General features: G+C 35.3%; 1 protein-coding gene across 1 annotated transcript; it reads left to right on the top strand.

Moving 5' to 3' along the window:
• Positions 1 to 1,817: 1,817 nt before the first annotated feature.
• TMEM106B (transmembrane protein 106B) lies at positions 1,818 to 24,578 on the top strand. Its single transcript, XM_011992527.1, has 8 exons — positions 1,818 to 2,040; positions 5,454 to 5,672; positions 9,115 to 9,178; positions 15,052 to 15,211; positions 20,575 to 20,715; positions 21,286 to 21,335; positions 21,965 to 22,018; positions 22,751 to 24,578. The coding sequence occupies exons 2-8, from the start codon at positions 5,456 to 5,458 to the stop codon at positions 22,887 to 22,889; spliced, it is 825 nt and encodes a 274-aa protein (XP_011847917.1). The 5' UTR covers positions 1,818 to 2,040; positions 5,454 to 5,455; the 3' UTR covers positions 22,890 to 24,578.
• Positions 24,579 to 24,789: the final 211 nt, after the last annotated feature.

Here is a 24,789-nt window from a genome sequence, read left to right as displayed (position 1 = left end):
AGGCCATATGGCTCCTAAGGCTGTGCTCCCAACCCTGCCACTAAACTACTTCTTACAGAGACATTCTCCTAGGAAGACTTATTCCTATGTGAATTTCAGGAATTTGGATAAGGAACTGTGCTATGGCTAGCATGTTTTAAGTTAAATGATAAGGTTAATTGAGAAAATACTAAGTACTCCCTTAAGAATTAAAGGAAAAAAGTAATTTTTTCACTTAAGAATAATATGTTACATTATAGAACCATTTGCCAATTTAACAATAATAAAGAAAAAACACACATGCTCTCAAACTACAGGCAACTGTTTATATTTTGTATAAATAGTTTCAAGGCAGATATGTAATATTTCAAGGCAGATATGTAATATACATTTATATCTATGTGTTATCTATATGTGAATATACTTTACATCCTATTATAATACCTCATATCCTATACTTTGCATCCTGATTTTAATTTTATATCACTCCATGCATAACATCCTCATAACATGATTTTTACTGGCTTTGTAAGTACTCAATAGATGGCTATTCCATAATTTTAAAAACTTAGTAATTCTAAAGGGAATATTATATCTCCACAGGTGGACTGTAAATAATTTTGAGAAAAAAATTCCCCCATGATTCTGATTTGTTTCAACCAAACTGTTAATTTTGAAATTTCAAACAATGTTAATGGAAGACACCCTGACTCTCCCCTTTGGAAAATATGGGCTAAATAAAAGGGATTGAAACATAATGATTTTATCAATGTCCCTTGTTGGACATTGAGTTGTAAATGGACACACCTCATACTCAAATCTTTTTAGAGGTCTCATTTGGTTTAGGATACTTCTGAAGGAGTGGAATTGCTGGGCCAAACGATGTGAATATTTTAATAGTCTTGATACATATTGACTGCCTGCCAGAAAACTTAGGAGTTTTAAATCTCCGACAACATTGTATGACAAAGCTCATTGTCTCACATATGGATCTACAGTAATCCTTTTAAACATTACATTGGATATTGCTCTGACTTGTATTTTCTACTTTTACATTGCTTCGTTTCCCAATTGCCGGAACACACTGATCCTGTTAGAAGAGAGAAATATATGACTCTCACTTCCTTGCTCCTGTGACTATAACAATGCCTACCATTCACTAAACGTTCAACTCTCCCCAGGCAATGAGACTAGAGTCCCCTTAATATTATTACCGGCATCTCACTAATCCCTCAAACCGACTCTTTGTCGTTGTTCTTATCTTCTAAGTGAAATGACCTAGACATTGAGGGAGGGCAGCCCCACCCACAGCGAAGAGCTGAAGTACTGGGATCCGAAGCGGGATTTCATACACCTGTAACTAGCACCAGAGTTAAGGGGTGGGGAGGAGCAGCGTGGGCAAAGCAAAACGAAACCGAACAAAAACAAAAAATACGGCCTTGCCGCTTGGTGTTTCCTTCTAGTTGACAAGTTTGTAAATTAAAATAGAAGTAGCTTTGCTTCTGTCAGCGGCGTGTGTAGGGACCAGTTTATCCCATTCCTAGAGACCAGAGTGTGACAACTCGCATTGCGTGAGCAAAGAGGCTGCTCAGCCGAAAGCTGAGGCAGATGGTGCACGTTTCCCCTTTGCAAAAGAAAATGGTCTGGCATGGGAAAAAGGAAGAGTGACTATTCCTAGATAATTCGTGGCTAGAGTGGACACACTTTACTTTGAGGTCTGGGGGACACCAAGGTAATGAAACCCGGAGAGCGCACAATCTCACACGATCTGTGCCTCAGGGCTCAAGCAGGAGGAAGAAGGGCGCATGCGTCAGGCGCACGCCAGTGGCTCCCCCCTCCTCCGGGAGCACTCTGCGCAGGCGCGGGCGCAGGTTACAGCGGCGCTTGGCCTCTGCTGATGCCGTCGTTGTTCTACCCCTCCCCCGTCCCATCTCTGCGGCGGCCGCGCGCTCCAGGCCGGTCGCTCCACCCCCCGGCTCCCGGGACTGTGGACTCCGTGACCCTGTCCTCGGCCCTGTCCGCGCCGAAGCAGCCCGGGACTGCGCAGCGCCCCGCGTGCCGGTGAGCGACCCCGGACGTGCAGTCCCCAGGTCCCCTTCCGGAGCGGGGCTGAGCGGCTGCACTGCGGCTTCAGCCGGGCCTGACAAGGAGGGGAGGCCGCCTGGGTGCTGGGCCTGCCGCAGGTACGGCGGCGCTCAGGGCTCGAGATCGAGGTGCTGTTTCGCCTGTTATGAGGCCCAGCCAGGGAACACCGGGCTTCGGCCCAAGCCCGGCCTCTGGGTTGCCTCTAGGCCCTCACCCCTTGAGCGCCAGGTGGCCCTCTTGCTTTTGCTGTTGATGAATTTTCTTGCCGTGGTGCCAGGATGTTATTTTTCAGCTTTACAGAGTAGACTTTGTGCTAGGTGTTGCTTATGGAGCTTTTTAAAGGCGCTGGTTTCCTTCGTTCTCAAGCCCTTTTAGAACTAAAACCAGTGTCTGCACAGACGATCAGGAGCCATTTAAATTGGAGTGCTGTGATATATTTTTTCTCTCCAAATTGAGTCTGATATCCATGTTGGCTTTCAGTAAAGGAAGGAACCGCTATAGTAACATTGAGCACCGAGAGGTTGACGAAGAGGGTCTAGCACCCCTTTTTTAAACCATTGAGTCTCCAAGAATAAAAGTGGTTAAACTTGTCAGTTCTCTAAGGAAAATCTAGTAGAGAAGGCAAGGGATTCCCAGTTTTTGACAAAATCTGGCACTTGTCCAAACACCTACCTAAAACAGTCGATCACGGCAGCTGTTAGATTAGGACAGAAAACAGGCCCAACCGGAGAGCCACTTGAGTTTTCCTTTCTGTGTCTTTTCTCTCAACGCCCTCCAGTAAGATGCAGCTTACACCCTGGCTGTGTTGACTGAGATCCCAGAAAGGGTGCCTCTAAGGCTGAAAGGGTGCCCTTAAGACCTTGCTGGTAAGGCCCAGTGATCCCAGTTCATCTAGTGTTCCGCATAGACCCCAAGGTCACTGTGTGGGGACAGTGATGTTAAGTCTTCCCTAACCTACCTGTGGCTGGCAGGTGTTGATTTGACCGGGGTATTGTGTCATTGAGCCAAATTAAGACAATGATTTTTTAGAAGTCATAAATCATTTGTATTTTTAATGTGGGCAATTATTTTTATAAATACATAGTTTTTTTTTTAAAGAGTGAAAATCGCATTTTACAGTTTCGTTTGCACACCATTTGTATATTTTTTTTATTCTGTTTGACAGCAACAAGTGGATGGCATGCGAGTTTTATTTTTTTATCTTTGTATTTATTTTGTATATATTCATGGGCAATTTGCTACAAGTGCGATTTGCTACATTGATATACGACCTCCTAGTGAAGTCAGGGCCCTCAGTGCATCCAACACTGGAGCAACACACATTGTACCCACCAAGCAACCTCCCATCAGGCATGCCAATTCTAAAAAGTAAAAGTTTCTTCATACTCTAGGATGAATTGATTTATTTGGAGTATCTGTTCTGTTTAATCAAATAAGTGAGAATTTTTGAAAGAAATACTATCTGTCTTAATGTCTGTAATCTATTTTTAGGAACCGATAAAAGACATATCAAATTTAGAAGGAGTAGAATTATGTTACTTCTAAGTTTTACTTTTTCACTTTATTTTTTCTCAAGTTATAAGCAGGAAAATGCCAGCAGGGTGTATTGTATGACTATTAAGTTCTTTTCAGCTTTAAAAGGGTATGACCTTAAGTATAAAGTTACTTCATTATCTACTTGCAGAAGTTATTTTTGTGTAGGCACTAGTCCTAATTATTTCTACTTAGATTTTTACATGTGTATTTAATTTTCCCATGTTATTTTGATACTCTCATCCTAAAAGTTTGAAGTTAGTATTCTAAATTTTGCTGCTTTGTAAATTATATTTAATATTTTGGAACACTGGCTTCATAATTTTAACTCTGTTAACTGCTGAATGAAAAAAACTTGCATGATTTTGGAATTTGGGGGCTTTTTATTGTTGTTGCAAGTGTTTAAATGTTTAAAGCAAGAAATTTAAGGATGGAAGAGTGGTGATTGTATTTATCACAAAGGTGCACGAATTTTCAGAGGCTGAAACGTACTGTTTTGAAGTTACTTGGACATATACATCAAATACCTAGCTACCATCTACCCAAAGCAATTTTTGCCTTTAGTGCCGACTGGTTAAAAGGTAGAATGTATTTTTATTTTATTCTAAGGAAAATGAAACCTGCATGTTTCTTTTCAGAGAACCTGCAGATGTAGACTTTTGTCAAATGTTAATGTTTGAAAGCCCATTCTCATCATAAGCATGGTAGGATATCATTTCACATTATTTTCTTTAAAAAACACTTCTGGACTCTAGTAAATGACTCCTTTGTTTCAGACATTATTTTGATTGGATATTATCCTAATCCAAAAGGTAGTTTGAACATTCTCTTAAAGTTTGTTCTGTAAACCAAAAATAAAATTCTGAGCCCCCCAACTGACTGAGTGGACCCTGCTTCTCTGTCAAGGGCATTCCAAAGTAAACCTAAAAATGTGGTTCTGGCCATGATGAAAAGGTGGGCGGAGGGGATTGAACATACCTTATTATACCTTCCTCTCTTTGGAATTCAGGCACAACTGACCAGCATTGATGAAAACAGAGATTTTAAAACCAGCAAAAGAGTCTCTTTGTAGCAGTAAGATATCAAATCCCAACCTGACTCTAATATAGAATCACTTGACAGATAGCAGGCCCTGAAAGAAATCAAAATATCTTACCCCAAAATATATTTATTTGAAATGGCCTTGCAAAGCTGTCTCTTGTGGGGAAGATCCACATTCTGTACAGAATCCCCTTTCCTTTCTAGATCTTTTCCTTAATCCAGCAGAGATTTAACCAAGAGCCTGGAATATTTTAAGGTGTAATAAGAGACATTTACAAACTGTTCTCTCTGAAGCCTGCTACCTGGAGGCATCATCTACATAATAAGAACCTTGGCTTCCACAACCTCCTCCCTTGTCTTAACTATAAGCATTTCTTTCTGCTGACTTCAACTCCTCAGGTAGAGTTTAACCCGTTTCAACCAATTGCCATTAGAAAATCTTTAAATCCACCTTTGCACCTATGACCTGGATACCCCCCAACCTTCTACCCCTGCTTCAAACTGTCCTGCTTTTCTGGGCTAAATTAATGTATACCTTACATGTATTGATTTATGCCTCTGCCTGTAATTTCTGTCTCCAAAATGTATAAATCAAGCTGTAACCCAACTACCTTGAGGACATTTTCTCAGGACCTGTTGAGACTGTGCCTCAGGCCTTGGTCACTCATATTTGGCTCAGAATAAGTCTCTTCAAATATTTTACAGAGTTTAACTCTTCCTTTACTGTTCTAAATTAATTAGTGTAAATATCTCATAGAGTTCTTGAATGTACTTTTTTCCCTGAAGTTTACTGTAAGATTTTTATTTTTCTTTAGACATGGGAAAGTCTCTTTCTCATTTGCCTTTGCATTCAAGCAAAGAAGATGCTTATGATGGAGTCACATCTGAAAATATGAGAAATGGATTGGTTAATAGTGAAGTCCATAATGAAGATGGAAGAAATGGAGATGTCTCTCAGTTTCCATATGTGGAATTTACAGGAAGAGATAGTGTCACCTGCCCTACTTGTCAGGGAACAGGAAGAATTCCTAGGGGTATGTGTTATTGCATTGCTTTCCCTTTAAATAATGATTTCAGGAATTTGCTCAAATACTATAAAAACTATGGGTCTCAGGAACCACCTGTTTTAGAAGACTGTTAGAATTAAAGTTGAAACATCATATCAGTTATCTTCAGGCAAAAAGATGCAAAAGAAACAAATAAAAAAATATTAATTAAGGTTCCTAAAGCAGTGAAGAAAACCACCTCACTACCTCCAGTATTTTTTCATTCCCTTCTACTATTATAACAGATATTCACTGTCTTGTGACCAAAAACTTTTAGTCCTATTTGGCATCTATAGAGATGACATCATAGTTATTTGCTACTTTGCTATATCTGATGTTAGAAGCAATTTAAGTAATTTGTTGACCTAATTTTTTTTTTTTTAAGAGATGAGATCTCGCAATTGTTGGCCAGGCTGGTCTTGAACTCCTGTCCTCAAGCAATCCTCCCATATTGGCCTACCAGAGTGCTAGGATTATAGCAGTTGAGCCCCATGCCCAGCCAGAATTAATGTGTAAGGAAGCTTATTCTTTCATGTTATTTTAAAAATTTTATTATTTTTAATAATAAGGATAGAATTTCCCCATGTTTCCCAGGATGATGTTGAGTTCTTGGGCTCAAGCCATCATCCAGCCTTGGCCTCTCAAAGTGTTAGAATTACAGCTGTGAGCCACCACTCCTGGCCAACCTAATATTTTTAATTCATTATCTAAAGAAGAAGAATAAGCTGCCTGTGCTGTAATCAGTTATTTCTAAAAGAAACTCTATGAAGAGGGATGGTATGTGAAAACAAGCCAAATTGAAAAAAAAAAAATTGTTTGTGATATATCACAGGGGACGTCAGAAGGAAATAATCCCCTATGTGCTGCTTGTAAGTTACTTTAGGAACAGTGGCAATAAGTAGAAATAATCAAGATACCTTATGCTGTTCTCATTATCTTCTTGGTGAAAGTTGATATGTGACCCTGGAGACACCCAGAGGGAAAAAGGACAAAGTGAAAGTATAAAGTATACCAGAGTCTTAAAAATGCTGTGGGTTGGAATTGAAGTTTACATTTGCATTGGCCTTTGAGTATGATGGTTTTATCTTCACAGGGATAATAGCTGTTTAAGAATAAAATAATTATTGTAGTTGAAGGGATTAATGCACCAGACTCAGGGGGTAGGGGAGTACTGTTTTACCAGTCTGGTTACATTTTTGAGGTGTGACTAGTAAACTTTTTTGGCCACCTGGATACAGATTATGGAAAGTAGGAAATCAAGGATGACTGCAGAGTTTTTTGTTTTTTTAGGTCGTTTGTTTGAGCAACTGAAAGAATGTAGTAACAATTTATTAAAATTGAAAAAAATATTATTTGAGTGTATATGTCACAGGAGAGTTCAGGAGCTCAAGTTTACACATGTAAATTTGGAGATACCTATTTGACATGGAAATGGATATGTTCATTAGGCAGTTAGTTATCATAAGGGTCAGGAATTCAATTGGAGGGCCCAGCCTCAAGTTATCAATGTATAGATGACACTTAAAGCTCAGCTGGATGACAGCACCAAGCTAATCAGTGCAGATAGCAAAATGAGACCCTAGCACTGAATCCTGAGACACTGTGGCATATCAAGGTCAGTGAAAGAATTAACAAAGGACCCTGAGAAAGAACAGCGAGAGAGGAGGAATCACTGTGTCTGGTATCATGGAAGATAAGTGAAGAAAGTGTACCAAGGAGAAAAGAGTTACCAAATGTTGGATGCTACTGATAGATTAGGTAGTGTGAAGACTGAGAACTTTCTGACCATTGGATTTGGTGACATGGAGGCCACAGGAGAGTTTAAAAGAGCAGTTTTGGTAAAGGCATGTGTAGCATGTATAGGGTGGGCTCAAGAGTGCATAGAAGATGTTACATAGAAAGAAAACAGATTTTCTGAGGAGTTTGGCTCCATAGCAGAGAGAAGAGAGGTGGTCCTTAGAAGGAGCTGTGAGGTCAGGAGAGGGATTTTTTTTAATATATGTATATATATAAGATGGAGTGAATAATAGACACTTGTATGCTGATGAGAATTATCTGTAGAGTAAACACTGGTAATTCAGGAGATAAGAGGAATTATTGGAGTAATGTTCTTGAACAGATGAAAGGGCAGATCTGCTGCACAGGAGCAAAGAGCTGCTCTTTTTTCTATAAAAGGTAAGTTGTAAACACGGGTAGTTTATTCTTGGTAATAAAAGAGAAAGTAAAGTATGGACACAGAAGCAGCTACGTGGATAGATCTGATAGTAAATCTTGTAGAAATTATCTTCTGTTTATCATATAATGAACTAAGAATGAGGATAGCGAAGAAGATATTAAAGATTTGAAGAGAGTTGAAGTTATAAAATTGTGGTCTTGGAGAGTCAGCTTGAGAGTATGAACTTGGGAAATGTAGTATGATTGTTGACTTCATTGAGTGCTACTTGACATGAGTGATCAAAAATGAAACCAGTTGTGTATTTTTCTGTGTCCATGTTTAGCTGTGTTGATATATGCACAGGAGCCAGAGGGCTGGTTTTAACCAGGGTTGTAGTTTTAGCCAAATGAATACCGCTAAACAAGGTGAGATATGTAAACACACAAAAACGCAGATATCCATATTGTATGTATTTGTATAATTTTGTATAATTATATATGGGTGCGATGGGGGAGCACAGACGAGAGGAAGAGTATAGAAGTGTTGGAGGGAATAACAGAAGCATTTTAGAAAGCTTTTAAAGATAACTTGACTCTCCGGTACCTTAATAGTTAATATAATAGGCCAACTTCTAATAAGCTTATAAAATTGGCATTTAAAGGTCCATTTATCCTTTAAACTTACGGATTTAGCTCAACTCAAGAAAGAAATAATGGATTTTGAAGTGACTTTAATGTGAATTGGGGTGAGACCTGAAAGAGCCCTGGAAGACTCATTATGTAGGGGGCTCTTAAAGCTTGAGACTTCTACTTCAAAAGCCAGTTGTGGTTTTTGAGGGGAACAATGTCAGAAGCTCTGCAGTGATAGAGGTTTCAGGAAAGGGAGATAGCAATATGTTTCTTCTTTTATCATCCAGACAACCAAATCAGAGTCTTAATGGACAACAGTGAAGCAGAAGGAAGGCCTGGTAAATTTAGCTCTTCTGAAAGCTGGGACTTTTTAAATTTTTTTTCAGTGGAAGAAAAAGTAATGGAGCCCTCATTTGTTACAATTTTTTTTTTTTTTTTTTTTTTTAAGCTCGACATCTAGGTATGAAAAAACACACTGTCTTCTCTAGAACTTCTGCTGTGTACTTTCTGAAGACTTAGCAATTTACTAAAGGAAAGAGATGAGTGCCAGATGATATTCTGGTCTTTCCAAACCAGATTGTGATGGGGAGCCATTGTATTTTTAACTAATCATAGTAATTTCTAAACCTACTTCTTTCACGTTTAGGGCAAGAAAACCAACTGGTGGCATTGATTCCATATAGTGATCAGAGATTAAGGCCAAGAAGAACGTAAGTGATTCTAAGAACATGGCAGTGTTTTATGTTTTATTTTTGTTTTTTGTATTTTTTCAAATTATGTATAAACAACTCTAGTTAAAACTATTAAAAGGAAAAATGCTGTCACGTTGTTAAATTATGTCATCATATGCTTTGTATCCTTAAACAGACAAACAAAAAAGGAATTTCTGTTTGGGGTAAGGTCTTGAAAGCAGTATGGTATCTTTATCTTCTCAAATCTATGGAAATAGATCTAGAATAGCAGTAGGAAACACATACACTCACATAAAATTTTCATTAAAAATTGGTTAAGGTGTGCTCCACAACCCCGGAATAAAAATTGGTATTTAAACATGATGACAACAGGGACCCCAACTGGCTTAGCAGCTGTGTGGAGGTTGTGAAGGAAAGCAAAAGGAGAGTTACTAAGGATCCTATGAGCCCTGATACACAAAGCAAATACTTTGTCCCAGAAGAAGAGGACACCCAGCAAATATTTCCAAGAATAATCTGCAAAAATGACAAGATTTGCATGCTGTAGCTTGGAGAAAGTACAAAAATACCACAGAGATGTACTAAGCATCTTCGAGAAGATCAGAAGGAACTGGACCATCCTAAATCCTCAGCGACCTTAGGAAATGTCAAAACAAAAATTCTTGCAAAAGGATACAGATACATATCCTCAAGAAAAAAGTTGTTGAGTAGAAAACAGTGTCTACAGGACAGGAGTTAGGAATGAAGGAGAGAACAGATTCAGATATTAGGGAAATCATCTCAAAACTGTGGAGATAAATACACATGGAGGCCCTGTTTTCAAATACTTTGTATGTCAACAGAGGATGGATCCGTTGAACAGTGAAGCTAGCAAAGTGACGCTGGCATATTCCATCACCAAAAATGGAACCTTTTCTTAAAAGTACAAAAGCTCTTTTCATTTAAACATGAGCAACTGGAAAGGATCGCAACAAAGCATTATACAAATATACTTTTTAAGAAATTGAAGAAAGTAAGCTGAGCAAAATACTGACACTTTAATAAAGGCATGTGAGAAGAGCAGATGAACACTTTAACTTAATACTATATATAGAAGCTACAACAGGACAGCATAAGGCAGAAATTGAGAAGCTCAGAAATGAGATAACTAAACAATCAGAGTATGTGAAAAGAGAATTTACAGACCTCTGGAAAGAGAAGAAAAACACATCCACAAAACTGGAAGAACACAAGTACAAATACATTGGAAGTACAGTCAGGGAAATAGAACATAAACAGGAGGAATGAAGACATACACAACAAATTAATGTAAACGATTTGAGAACAAATGTCTAAAAGTCAAATAAACATGAACATGTGTGTAATTGGAGCATCTGAAGAAGAAAACCAAAGGAATAGAACTGAACAAATGCAAAACATTAAATCAAGAACACAGAGACCTACATATTGAAAAGACATCACAATCCTGAAAAAAATCAACCCATGTTAGTGAAATTCTTGAACTTTAAGGTTAAGAAAACAACAGCAAAACTCCTAAATACCCAGGCAAAAGGATCAGTTAATTTATAAAGGTTAGAAAATCAGATTGACATGCTGCTGCTTGACTACAGTGCCTCAAACAGATAAGCAGTGGAGTGATGTATTTAGTCATCAGGAAAATAAAACGAACCAAGGATTTTATAAATAGTCTAACCTTTTACTACAAAACGTATAAACAGATATGAATATGAAGGAAATTAGGATGAATCCCTTCAAAACCTAAAAGTGGGAGAACTTTTTAAACTATGATTTTAAATGCAGAAAAGGTAAATTTGATAAGTAAACTTTTACAGAATGAAGACAAAACCTTAACTGAAGTCAAAATACAAATAGCAAACTGAGTAGTAATGTTTACAAATCATATCACAGACAGAGGGCCAATATCCTTACTCTAAAAAGAGCTTCAGAATTTGAGAAGAAAAAGGCCAAACTCCAAAGCAAAGTAGAAGCTATGAACAGCTAGTTCACAAAAAAGAAATGCAAATGACCTTTAAACATTTGAAAAGATGTCCAATCTTGCTCGTAATAGAAATGCAAATTAAAACTACACTTAGATGCCATTTCTGTCACATTGGCAAAAATCCAAAATGTTGACAACATACTTTGTTGGCAGTAGTGACTGAAAACAAGTATATTCATTCCTTGCTAGTGAATGAAAATGTGGCGTTATTTGCCAAATTACATCTGCATTTACTTTTTGGCTCAGGAATCCTACTTTGAAAAATTTATTCTAAGGATAGTTGTCAAATATAGTAAATTGTATTTGCACAAATTATTCATTGTGCCAATGTTTGCAGAAGCAAACAACTGGAAACAATGTAAATACCCATAATAGAGGACTGATGGAATGAGATATTACATGTACACAATGATAAAATGGAAGAAGTATTTTACTACAGTGTGATATTGAGAATATGTTTTTCTTTGAAAACACCACACACTCACACTCACACACATATACACACAAACAGACTGACTTATAAGCCCTAAGGACTAAATAGATTATGATGGATTCACCCGCCCATAAGTAATTAAAAATAAAACACTAAAGTGTAGAAAATCGGATAAAACCAAATCAAATAAAACAATGGGATGATAAACCAAATCTAATAGAATTGGTTCCCCTCAGAGTTTGGGAAGGAATTTGGAAGAGGGAGTGGATAAGCAAGTAAAGAGTGTGTGTGTGTGTGTGTGTGTCTCTGTACATATTTTTTTACATAAAAGATGAAATCAAAAGTGAAAGTAACTGCCAAATATTGAGATAAAAGGAAACATTATTCTAACTGTATATGAAATTGGTGACACTAACAAAACTGAAAGATTTTAAGTGACTTGAAAACATTGTGCTATGATTGTAGATGTTTAGTAAGTTGTGTTCCAAATGGCAAAGAAAATCACAATAAATTTTAAACTGTACTTAATAGTTGTATTATTAGGAGTACCTTTGGTGTAATTTGGAAATTTTATATGTAAATAAGAAATTATGTAAATCCCTTAGGAAGCAAGATTTTTAGCGTTAAGAGCAAAGAGATACAAAATCAAAGAAATTGAATTTTCCACTTTTGACCCAAATAGAATAATGCCTGAAATACTTCCACCTGAAATCACTAAAAAAATGGACAAATACAGTAAACAATATTTTCCAACATTGAACATCAGCCAGCACAGGGCAGTGATTCCTGAGAAAGCAAAAACAAAGGAGATACGCCCTATAATTGCACCAGCAAGCCCTGTGATTGTACCAGCTTACTGTCTGAGGAAGGTTCCAAGCTGCAGCACAAGGAAGGAACCAACCCAGGCAGAGCTCAGAGGTCTTCCTCAGTTGAGGAGGTGGAACTGGGTGTCCAGAAAACCAAGCTGACTAGAGTTTGCAGGGCCGAGTACCAGACGGTAGAGAGCTGCAGAGGGTGCTCTTAAGACTGCAGCTGTGTCCTGGTCAACATATATGTGTGGGGAACATACTTGAGGCTGAGGAAAGACTACCCAATAGGAGCAGAGGGAATAGTCCTCGGAGCTCACACAAGGCCAAGAACAGTTGTTTCTCAATTTGTAATAAAATTATAATATTTTAGGAACAACTCTGGGTCCTTATTCCTTTACAAATTAAGTGAGTTGTGGTGAGATTAGAAAATTATCAGTTGCTTTTGTCTGTATACTTTAGCTATGTCATTTAATCCTCAAACATGGATTTTAAAGTGGAAGAGAAGTCAACTGCGTTAAATACCCTGGGTAGGAAATGGCAAAAATGGAATTCTAACTTGATTGCAGATATACCACACAACTTTCATAACTTCATCAGCACCTTGTAACTCCCAGGATTTGGGTGCCATCGCTAGAGCCGTAAGAAAAATCATTGCTAATTAATTTTGTAATGGAGACACATATTTTGTCAGTAAACTAGCCAATTTTTCAATTTGGAATGAAATACTACATAAAATGTTGTTGTATTGTCCTACTCAGGTTCAATAATGTTTGTTATGGCTACAGCCTTGAAATACAGAGTAATTTAGAACATGATTCATTTATTCACAACTAGGACTGACTCATAAGCCCTAAGGACTAAATAGATTATGATGGATTCACCCACCTATAAGTAATTAAAAATAAAACCCTAACGTGTAGAAAATCCAACAAAGTTCAGATTTTATTATGATGTTAAATTCTTCTTATGCTTTTTTATATATTTTGGTGTATTGTAGATACTATACACGTGTTTAAATTTCCTATTAGGTAATTTAGTGGGGATCACTACCCTACTCAGGTTGAGAGAGTCCAGAATGAGTAAGTGGGAACTACTTTGTTTGCTCAAGACAACAGTATGGGCTTCGTAGCAGTGATTTAGCAAATTTGTGTTTGCTTATATTATTTTGTTTTTTAATAAACCAGTTTGCTCTGTTCTTAACTTGGGCGGCTTAAAACACTAAGAAATATTTAAAAAATATCTGCAGGAGGCACTTTAATAGTTGTTGTAATACATACAAAGATTAAATCCATCAGAGCATTTAGAAAGGAATTGGTGGCGAAGAGAGTGTGGAAGAAACAATAAAATGGAAAATTTTTGTATAAGTAGAATGTAAGGAAAATAAGAAATAATTGTCATGCAAGACTCAAATAAAAAAGGATGTTGTAGGCATCCAGTAGAGGGCTTGTATATTAGAGAGAACAGGAAATAGTCCTTTGGAACTCTGGGTTTGAGGTTAACCTTGAAAAGAGGAAATTTTTACCTACAAATATTGGAAAGAGCAAGAAAAGGAAGAAATACATTTCAGGAGAGTTAGAAGAATGTTAAAGGCATGTAAGGCTTAGTTTCTTCCTTGTCTTATACCTGTGTAATATATCTTTTGATTAAAAAAAGAAATGTAACAACACCTTCAAAGCAGAGTTGATCAATGTAAAAAATATTTTAAAAACTGAGTACATAAGTACTTTGAGATGAGAATACTCAAAAAAGAGACTATAGTAAGAATCATTTATTAGGCATGTGGTTATGTCATTTTTTTTTTTTAAATATGGAGGATGTGCAGGTTTGTTAGATAGGTAAATGTGTGCCATGGTGGTTTGTTGTACCTGTCAACCCATCCCCTAGGTTTTTAAGCCCAGCATGATTAGCTATTTGTCCTCATGCTCTCCCTTCCCCATCATTATTTTTAAGATGGTTCTGATGAGCAGTCACTTTAGGGGATCATGCAATGGCAAAACTCATGTAAAAATTCCGCTTCAGTGAATTCAGAGGGAGTTTTGAAATGTGTATTTGTATGAAGCGCCTCAACTTGATTCTAATGTGAAAACTGCCCTGGCAGTCACTAAAGTAAATATTCTATTGCTTTTAAGGCCAAAATTTCAGTGTTCAAAAATGTGATTCCATTTTTTTTTTTTTTTTTTTGAGATGGAGTCTCGCTCTCTTGTCCAGGCAGGAGTGCGGTGGCACGATCTCGGCTCACTCCAACCTCTGGCTCCCGGGTTCAAGCTATTCTCCTGCCTCAGCCTCCTGAGTACCTGGGATATCAGGCACACATCACCACGCCTGGCTAATTTTTGTGTTTTTAGTAGAGACGGGGCTTCACTATGTTGGTCTCCAACTCCTGACCTCGTGATCTACCCACCTCAGCCTCTCAAAGTGCTGGGATTACAGGCATGAGCCACAGCGTGCTGCCGATTTCATCTTTTGAAGGGAACATCTTAACACTTAGTACTCAGACTCAACTATACCCAATACTTTCAAATGTGAAAATTTGGTAACATTTAATGTATGTTGCTGCTAATATACAGGGGAAATTGAACATATCTTCTCTAATGTTACATTATATAATTCTTGATGCACATGTACTTAAATACCCTCTTTTCCTTTTCAGAAAGCTGTATGTGATGGCTTCTGTGTTTGTCTGTCTGCTCCTTTCCGGATTGGCTGTGTTTTTCCTTTTCCCTCGCTCTATCGACGTGAAATACATTGGTGTAAAATCAGCATATGTCAGTTATGATGTTCAGAAGCGTACAATTTATTTAAATATCACAGTGAGTATAAATTTATATGAAAAATGTTTAACTTCATTCTTTTATCCTATTAAGCAGCACCTTTGTCCCCATTGAGAAGAGGTGTTTGCTAAATGTGACACTGGTCAGTGTGCTTTCTGTATGCCTTTGCTGCATTGACCTTCAGTACCATTTCTGGTTCTGCTAAAAATAGCAATAATAAATACTGGCAATTCTGTATACGCAGAATCATTTAGCATTTGAAAATGTCTTTAGGAGGGTAAAATAAACTAAAAAAAGAGAAAAGGTATTACAATTTACTTTTCAACATTTGACTCTGAATAACTTCTAGCAAAGTGTTGACATAGTTGATTTCATAGATTTTATAAATGTAACATTTTCATTTCATTGTATTTGGGAAATGCAGTTTTTGCCACCTTTAACAGACCATTCCTTTATCAGCTTTAAAGATTACATACAAGTGACTGGTTTCACTTTTGTAAATTAGCATATGTGAAAATGCCCTGTGGTTTTTTTAAATTATACTTTAAGTTCTAGGGTACATATGCACAACGTGCAGATTTGTTATATATGTATACAGGTGCCATGATGGTGTTCTGCACCCATTAACTTGTCATTTACATTAGATATTTCTCCTAATGCTATCCCCCTACCCCACCACAGACCCTGGTGTGTGATGTTCCCCACCCTGTGTCCAGATGTTCTCACTGTTCAATTCCCACCTATGAGTGAGAACATACTGTATTTGGTTTTCTGTCCTTGCAATAGTTTGTTCAGAATGATGGTTTCCAACTTCATCCATGTCCCTGCAAAGGACATGAACTCATCCTTTTTTATGGCTGCATGGTATTCCATGGTATATGTGTGCCACATTTTCTTAATCCAGTCTATCATTGATGGACATTTCGGTTGGTTCCAAGTCTTTGCTATTGTGAATAGTGCCGCAATAAACATACATGTTCATGTGTCTTTATAGCAGCATGATTTATAATCCTTTGGGTATATACCCAGTAATGGGATGACTGGATCAAATGATATTTCTAGTTCTAGATCCTTGAGGAATCGCCACACTGTCTTCCATAGTGGTTGAACTAGTTTACACTCCCACCAACAGTGTAGAAGTGTTCCTATTTCTCCACATCCTCTCCAGCATCTGTTGTTTCCCGAACTTTTTAATGACTGCCATTCTAACTGGTGTGAGATGGTATCTCATTGTGGTTTTGATTTGCATTTCTCTGATGGCCAGTGATGATGAGCATTTTTTCATGTGTCTGTTGGCTGCATAAATGTCTTCTTTTGAGAAGTGTCTGTTCATATCCTTTGCCCACTTTTTGATGGGGTTTTTAAATTTTTTTCTTGTAAATTTATTTGAGTTCTTTGTAGATTCTGGATATTAGCCCTTTGTCAGATACATAGGTTACAAACATTTTCTCCCATTCTGTAGGTTGCCTGTTCACTCTGATGGTAGTTTATTTTGCTGTAGAGAAGCTCTTTAATTAGATCCCATTTTTCAATTTTGGCTTTTGTTGCCATTGCTTTTGGTGTTTTAGTCATGAAGACCTTGCCCATGCCTATGTCCTGAATGGTGTTGTCTAGGTTTTCTTCTAGGATTTTTATGGTTTTAGGTCTAACAGTTAAGTCCATCTTGAATTAATTTTTGTATAAGGTATAAGGAAGGGATCCAGTTTCAGCTTTCTACATATGACTAGCCAGTTTTCCCAGCACCATTTATTAAATAGGGAATCCTTTCCCCATTTATTGTTTTTGTCAGGTTTGTCAAAGATCAGATGGTTGTAGATGTGTGGTATTATTTCTGAGGGCTCTGTTCTGTTCCATTAGTGTATATCTCTGTTTTGATACCAGTACCATGCTGTTTTGATTACTGTAGCCTTGTAGTATAGTTTGAAGTGATGCCTTCAGCTTTGTTTTTTTTGCAAACAATGTGTGTTTCTTAGAACATTGTTTTTGGAAGGACTGTGTAGCCTTGCCACTCATGAAAACAAAACAAACAAAAAGCTCAGAGAGGTTTTCTACCTGTTTTACATGTTAACATTTGTTTCAAAAGAGCATGGTTTGCTAACTGTTGAATTAGGAAAAGGGATGATGTATATTGGCCAGCCATGAAATATATCTGAGTGACAGTGATCTGCCAGGAAGAGTGATAGTTGTTTTTTCTTGCAGAGGTGAGTGGTATGATTAAGGTTGAGGTAGAGATGTCTGTAGTGGTGGTTGGAAAGAGGGAGGTTTGTTGGGACAGTGAGTGAGACGGAATGTTATGTTAAAGTGGAATCACTACTTAATTGCAGAGAAAAAGTAACTCCCGTGGATCCATTTATCCTTATTGCTTTCCGTCAAAAGTTGCCGGTTTAAGGGCTTTTTCTTTAAAAACAATATAGGAAAATATATATATGTGAATAAAACATTTATAACACAATGCTAATTGTAAATTGTTTTACACAACTGGGGAATTGTTGGGTATTTTCTCAGCCCTTTGGAACAAGGAACATATTTTCTTTTTTGTACACTGTTTAAAACATTGACCAGACTTTTTTTGGCCTACCTCCAAAGCCTTTTTTAGTGTCAAAGAACATAAATATGTACTACTAATAAAAAGCCATGTGATGTTTTCTTTTAAGTACCAGAAAGTATATTTAAATGTGAATATCATACTCTATTTTAAATAATTATGCAGAAATTCTCACATTTTGGAATACTGCCACTTAAACTGAGACAGACTGAACATTAAATGAAAAATAAGATTATTATTTGGATGAACATTAAGTTTAACTGGATGACAATAAGATGCTGAATTTTCTGTACATTATCAGTATTTTGAAAATGGAACTGCTTTGCTTTCTTAAAATTAGTACATATTAGTAGTACTACTTATTAGTAACATTTGTCTTTCTACTTACGAAAATATTTGTCATTATAACACATTTGAAAACTATAATGTATAAAGATTTTTACTTCTACCTAGGTCAAACTATTACCACATACATATATTTATGAACAATGCATATACATTTACAAATGTAATCATTCTCATGTGTAAAGGATACACACACACTCATTCACATATATACAAATGCACATTTCAACTGGGTCACAGTACATTTTCCCGTGTCAAATGGTCTTGTGTAGTCGTTTCCGTGATCATATTGTAATTAATTCAACCATTTTCTTAATGGATGTTTAATTTTGCTATTACAAATATTCAGAAAACACCTATATGCTTAAACTTTGTTTCCATTTCAGGTTATTTCTTTAGGATAAATTCCTGAAAGTATATTTGCCAATTAAAGATGATAGGTAGTTTAGGGTCTTTGTTAATAATTACAGTGACCTCTTTTCATCTTTTAAGTTAAATGAATTCTCACTACTCTGAGCAACAAATGTCTAACCTTTATTACTAAATTTTTATTTATTGTCTTATTTTTTCTTTGTCTTAATTCTCATAAGCATTTGTATTCTCAACCTGTTTTATGTCATTGATCCTTTAAATATTCTAATGAAACTTATGGACAGTACAGAAAAAGACAGGTACCAGCATAATTTTGCATATACAAAGACTTCCAAGATTCTTCTAAATTTCAATCCTTGGTCTTATCAGGAGATCCATTGACCTCAAATTAACTATATCTTTCCTATCATGTCTAGAAATGAAATTAACATGAACATTAAGAACCAGCTAAAACGTGTATATATTTAGATAAAGGTTATTTTTACTGTGTTTGAGAACTTTTTTGAAATTTCTTTACATTTGTGACTATACCAACGTAAATGACTCCATAAAGTAATCATATAATTGCTGACTCTAGCATATTCGTTCATCCTTTTTTACTAAAACTATTTTCTCTCCTTCAACTCATCCCATATTGCATCTTTTCATATCTTTCTCCATATTCCTGTTAACATGTATATATATACTCACATATTCAGCTTTATACAAATCAGTATTTTAAAAAAATATTATTAAGTACGTACTTATGTACATCTTGGTTTTCACATTTGTTAATACCTTGTAAAAATCTTTCCTGATTATCTGGCTTGGTTCTTTTTGATGGCTCCATAATTTTCCATATAAGGACTTAATATAATTTATTCATTGTTTTATAAATAGAATTCATTTTATTTTCAGGATTTTTTTTCCCATTTCAAATAACACTGTCATTGGCATCCTAATGTTTTTATTTCTGTGGAATAGGTGCTCAGAAGTAGGATTGCTAGATCAAAGTCTGTACATAGTTCTAATTTTAATGTATATGACTGAATTACTGATGAAATGGCTGTAATACTTCACATATTTGCTAGCAGTATAAAAATATACCCTTTTCCCATATCTGTGCCAGGAATAGAATTTGTTGCTTTCTATAAATTATACTAGTTCAAGGAATTTAAAGCAATATTCCATTTTTACTTAAATTACCTTTTTCTTAACTGTAAATGAAGTTGAGCATTGTGAAATATTTTTGGCCATTTAGCTTTGTACCTTTTTGATTTGTTTATGTATATTCTTTGTTCTTTTTTCATTTTCTGTTAAGAGTTTTGTCTTTTCAATTTGTAAGGGCTCTTTCCATATTCTAGATTATAACTGATGCTTACAAATATTTCTTCTATTTATCATTTAGTGTCTACTGATTTTGTTTATGATACCTTTTGGTATGACTGTTTTAGATTTTTTATATATCTGTTATTTTTTATTTAACATTTTTAAATTTTTTAATGACTGTTTTCTACAGTAATTTAAGACGATTATTGTAAATTAGAAATGTATAAGGTGATCTCAGCTATTAGTTCTTACTTAAGCATGTGAATGATGTAACCACATTTCTCCCCAACCAACCAGACTTGAATCTAGCCCGTTTCTTCTTCATAATGAGCTGGTGTAAATCTCTACTAATGTATAAGTTGAAATAGCAGTTTCTTTTAAACAAAAAAGATGATTTTAGGTACTATTGAACATTTTAAATGACCATCTTTATATTTAATAGAATAGCAAACAGCTTACTAATAAAGTTTGTGAAGACATGTATATATATTGAGTTAGTAAAAATGTAGATTAAATCTTAAAATTATTTTTATTAAACATTTGCTAAGGCCACAAATAAATTTTCTGACATTAATTTGTCCATATTCTGAAACTATACATTTTCTGTTTTTTTAAATGTTGAATCATGTGTTTATTCTTGGCATATTACATACTTAGTACTCATGAATAAAACCAAATAATTGGTATAATTTTCTTTGACATTTTGGTATTACTTTCTTTTTCTTAATTAATGAAACATAGCCACAGCTGAAGTTACTTTCTTTAATTTTAAATACATATTTGTATGTTTATTTTTAGCTAACTTGTACATTTTCTGTCTCCTTTTTTGTAGAACACACTAAATATAACGAACAATAACTATTATTCTGTCGAAGTTGAAAACATCACTGCCCAAGTTCAATTTGCGAAAACAGTTATTGGAAAGGCACGCTTAAACAACATAACCAAAATTGGTCCACTTGATATGAAACAAGTAAGACTCAATCATGAAATACCTTGTAAGAGTGAAATGAATATCGGCTTTGTATATCATATAACTTGAAGGAGGTGGGGGATTTCCTCAAAAACTTGATTTAAAAATGTGTCTCCGCTGGGTACAGTGGCTCATGCCTGTGATACTAGCACCCTTGGGAAGCTGAGCTTGGTGGACTGCTTGAGCCCAGGAATTCAAGACCAGCCTGGGCAACATGGTGAAACCTCATCTCTACAAAAAATACAAAAATGTGCTGAGTGTGGTGTTGTGCACCTCTCGTCCCACCTACTGGGGAGGCTGATGTGGGAGGATCACTTGAACCCAGTAGGTCGAGGCTTGCAAGCCGTGATCGCACTGCTGTACTCCAAACTGGGTGACACAGTGAGATCCTGTCTCAAAGAAAAAAAAAAGAAAAAGAAATGTGTCTTGTAGACTTACAAGATGAAATCTTTGAGAATCAAGCTTGTAAAGAGAGAAAATTTTCTAATTCTTTGAAGTTATGAAGTATATCTGAAATATTTGATGTTTTGATCCTGTTCTCTATTGATTTTTTTCCCTTTTGCCTTACAGATTGATTACACAGTACCTACCGTTATAGCAGAGGAAATGAGTTATATGTAGTAAGTTCTGATTTATAACTTTTTATTATCAAGTAATGAAATGTATAAAATAAGGTATTAAGAATATACATATTTTTTAATTTCCATAATCAGTCAAAAAGAGTACATTATGCAGTATTCTGGTTTCTGGTCCTCTCTGTTCTTTTTCAACATATATAATATTCATGTATATATACACATAAAATTTGTTTTTTTATTTTTCAGAATTAGGGTCATATATACCATGTCACTTTATTTTTAGTTACTATGTTAACTATGTTACTATGTTAAACTTAGTTACTATATTAAAATAATTATAAATTTTCATCATCTTTTGAAAGCTTAGATATAGAATTTTAGGGTAAATAACAACCCAGTTATCAAAATTTCAGAAGATGAGCAAAATATGTAAGTAATTTATAGCCTGCATTTAAACAACCCTGCAACTGCAGTGGTGTGAATACATACATGTTTTTCTAGTAAGAAGGCATGAATATATCAGTCATTGTTTGAAGTATAGAAAATGCTCAACCAATAAATGCTTATTATATATTCTTAGGTAGCATCTGTTAGCTTTAATATAGGAAGGAGAATTTATAATTTATAATGTAATAACTTGTATTTGTTCACGTTTTAATTTCTTTTAACAGTGATTTCTGTACTCTGATATCCATCAAAGTGCATAACATAGTACTCATGATGCAGTAAGTACGAATCTTTTTTGAAAGAGATATTTCTTGTCAAAATTCTAGATTTATAACATTGGCTTATAATATACACAACATCTTTATAAATGCCACCTCAGTTGGGTTTTAAGCCTTACAAGAGTGCTGTGAGGTTGAGTAAATATCACCCACTTTAAAAATCAGGAAATGGTTGGTCACAGAAGTAGTGAAATACTACATGACTGCTAAATAGTGAATCTGGATGTCACAAGAGTTCAGGAAAATGGAAAGGATACGGTGAATTGAGCCGCACATCCAATTCCTTACTCCCTTGATAAATAGTCATTAACAGTAATAAGTAGTAGTAATATTATTGGTTTGTAAATTGGGTGTTATCTAAGCCAATAAAACATTGTTGGTTACAGGTTTGGTGTTTTGACCATTAGCTGACATTTGATTAACCTTTTTTTCTATGATAAGAGAACCATGGTCACTTTTAAGCATATAATGAACTTTTATATTTTTAACAAGATAATTGTCTTAAAATATTACATTTATTATGTGTAATTATATCGACAGGGTTCACTCAGCTATCCATTTTTGTTGTCTGTTGGGGAAATGTTCCTTAAGAGGACTGTGTGCACAATATTAAGTTATCATTAATCAAGTATTCTCTTCTAGGAGATAATTTTTATATGTAAAAGTAGTCTCATTATGGAAAAAAATCTAATATAACTATTAAATGTCTCTCCCCACTAACATTATTTTTAGAGTTACTGTGACAACAACATACTTTGGCCACTCTGAACAGATATCCCAGGAGAGATATCAGTATGTCGACTGTGGAAGAAACACAACTTATCAGTTAGGGCAGTCTGAATATTTAAATGTACTTCAGCCACAACAGTAAAAACTGGAAGAGATGGATTTAAAGAAGAAATATCTATTGATATTTCCTACACTCTCAGTGAAGAGGTATTTCCTAATAGGAGATCTTAAATTGAACCAACCTAAAGTTTACACTTCTATTTTAAGAGTACAGTTAAAAGTATGTGGACCTGCAGTTCTTGTAACTCTCCACTCTGTATTAATGATGTATTTGTACTAGGATCTTTTACTTGAATCTAAATTTACTGTTTGACTTCCTTCTCCAGCCTATCCCCTACAGGGAAAAGCTGATACTTCCCCTATAGTGCAATAAATAATTATTTAAAAGTCATCGCTCCAGTCACTACTGAAAACATAATTTTGGTGATAAACATAATTTGAGAAACTTAATTTCTGAATGTTTTTTATAGAAAATTACTGAAAGTCTATTATTCATGGAAGACTTTTAAATAACCTTTTTTCCTGTTTTATAAATTCCCATTGTTACATGGTAGTATTTCAGCTACACAATATTTTAGCTTTCAGCTGAACATTTATAGTTTTTCATTTGTTGACACTGTAATCATCTGCATGTTTTTGTTACTTGCTTCAAGTTAGTGATTGCCTAACACTTGTAAGCCAAAATAATCTTTGCAAAATTCCATACCTAAAATTTTGAAAGCTCCTGATGTTTTCACACGTCTTTCTGTATTATAGTTTTGTGAAATCTTTGTGTGATCTTCAAACATTATCATTTAATGTACAATACTGTAAATAAACTGTGCATGGCTTTTGTACAGCTTTAGTAAATGTCAAATAAAGTGGTACAGATTCATTACAACAAGTTTCTCGTAAAAATACAATAAATAGGAAAACGAAATTCAGAAACCCATAGATTGGGAATAGGTTCCAATTACATGTTGGATCTGGCATAAAATAAATTTGAACTATTTTGATGCTCCATTTTTTTTTATGTTGCTTTTCATGCTAGAGAATGGTGTATACATATTTTCCAACTGTTAGGTACCCAGTTATCAATTTTATCAATGTTTTACAGAAGGAAACTTTTTTTTGATAGATATTGTTCAAGAAATCCTGTCATTAAATGATGGTGGCTATATCAAAATAAAACCTATTTAGAAATTTAATCACTTTGCACATCACTTGGAATATGATGCCTCTAGTAGTTACTTTTTTATAGTTTTCTACTTTTAGTTTTAATTTTATTTAAAATTGTATTCAAATATAGATTATTGACTTACTTTGCTGTTTTATATTTTCAATATCATTTTTCATTTAATTTTTTTTTTTTTCACTTACCAAGTTCTAGGGACATTTAAAATATGTATCACTAAGTGTAGGAGTGATGATACCAAAAAATGTAGGTGGGTTGAGATTAATTTCATTCTGTTTTCTCGTGACAGAAATCAGGTTTCCCTTTCCCCATCCCCTAAGTGCCTAACTTAGGTCTGAAACAGCCTGTTTATTAGTCTGACTCTCTCAAGCATAAAACGTAAGCTTTATTTGTTTAATTCTGCCTTTAAACACACTCAGGTTTCCCCTTAATTTTCATATTATTTTCTCCAAGTTTTCCTGAGTGAATATCTTAAATTCGTTGAATGTGCTTTTTCTTTCTTTTTACACTAGTCTTTCCTTAATTCATTGCTAACTCAAGCCATCCTTACTATTAAACCCAAATCAGTCCTTTAAGTTCATTATGGCCTTTCTAGTAAAAAATAAATAAATAAATAAATAAATAAATAAAAAACCTTCATTTTCATTTTTCTTCTGCTATATTTTCTGACTACTACTGCATACTTCTTTAATACATTGATTCTGTTTGTATGTTTTTTGTTTTTTTTTTTTTTTTTGAGAAAGAGTCTGGCTCTGTCACCCGTGCTGGAGTGCAGTGGCTGGATCTCAGCTCACTGCAAGCTCCACCT

The sequence above is a fragment of the Mandrillus leucophaeus genome, unplaced genomic scaffold, assembly GCF_000951045.1.
Source record: "Mandrillus leucophaeus isolate KB7577 unplaced genomic scaffold, Mleu.le_1.0 Scaffold1106, whole genome shotgun sequence".
Classification (NCBI taxonomy): Eukaryota; Metazoa; Chordata; class Mammalia; order Primates; family Cercopithecidae; genus Mandrillus; species Mandrillus leucophaeus.
Note: the sequence above shows the minus strand (reverse complement) of the source record. Positions and strands in the feature narration are given on the sequence as shown.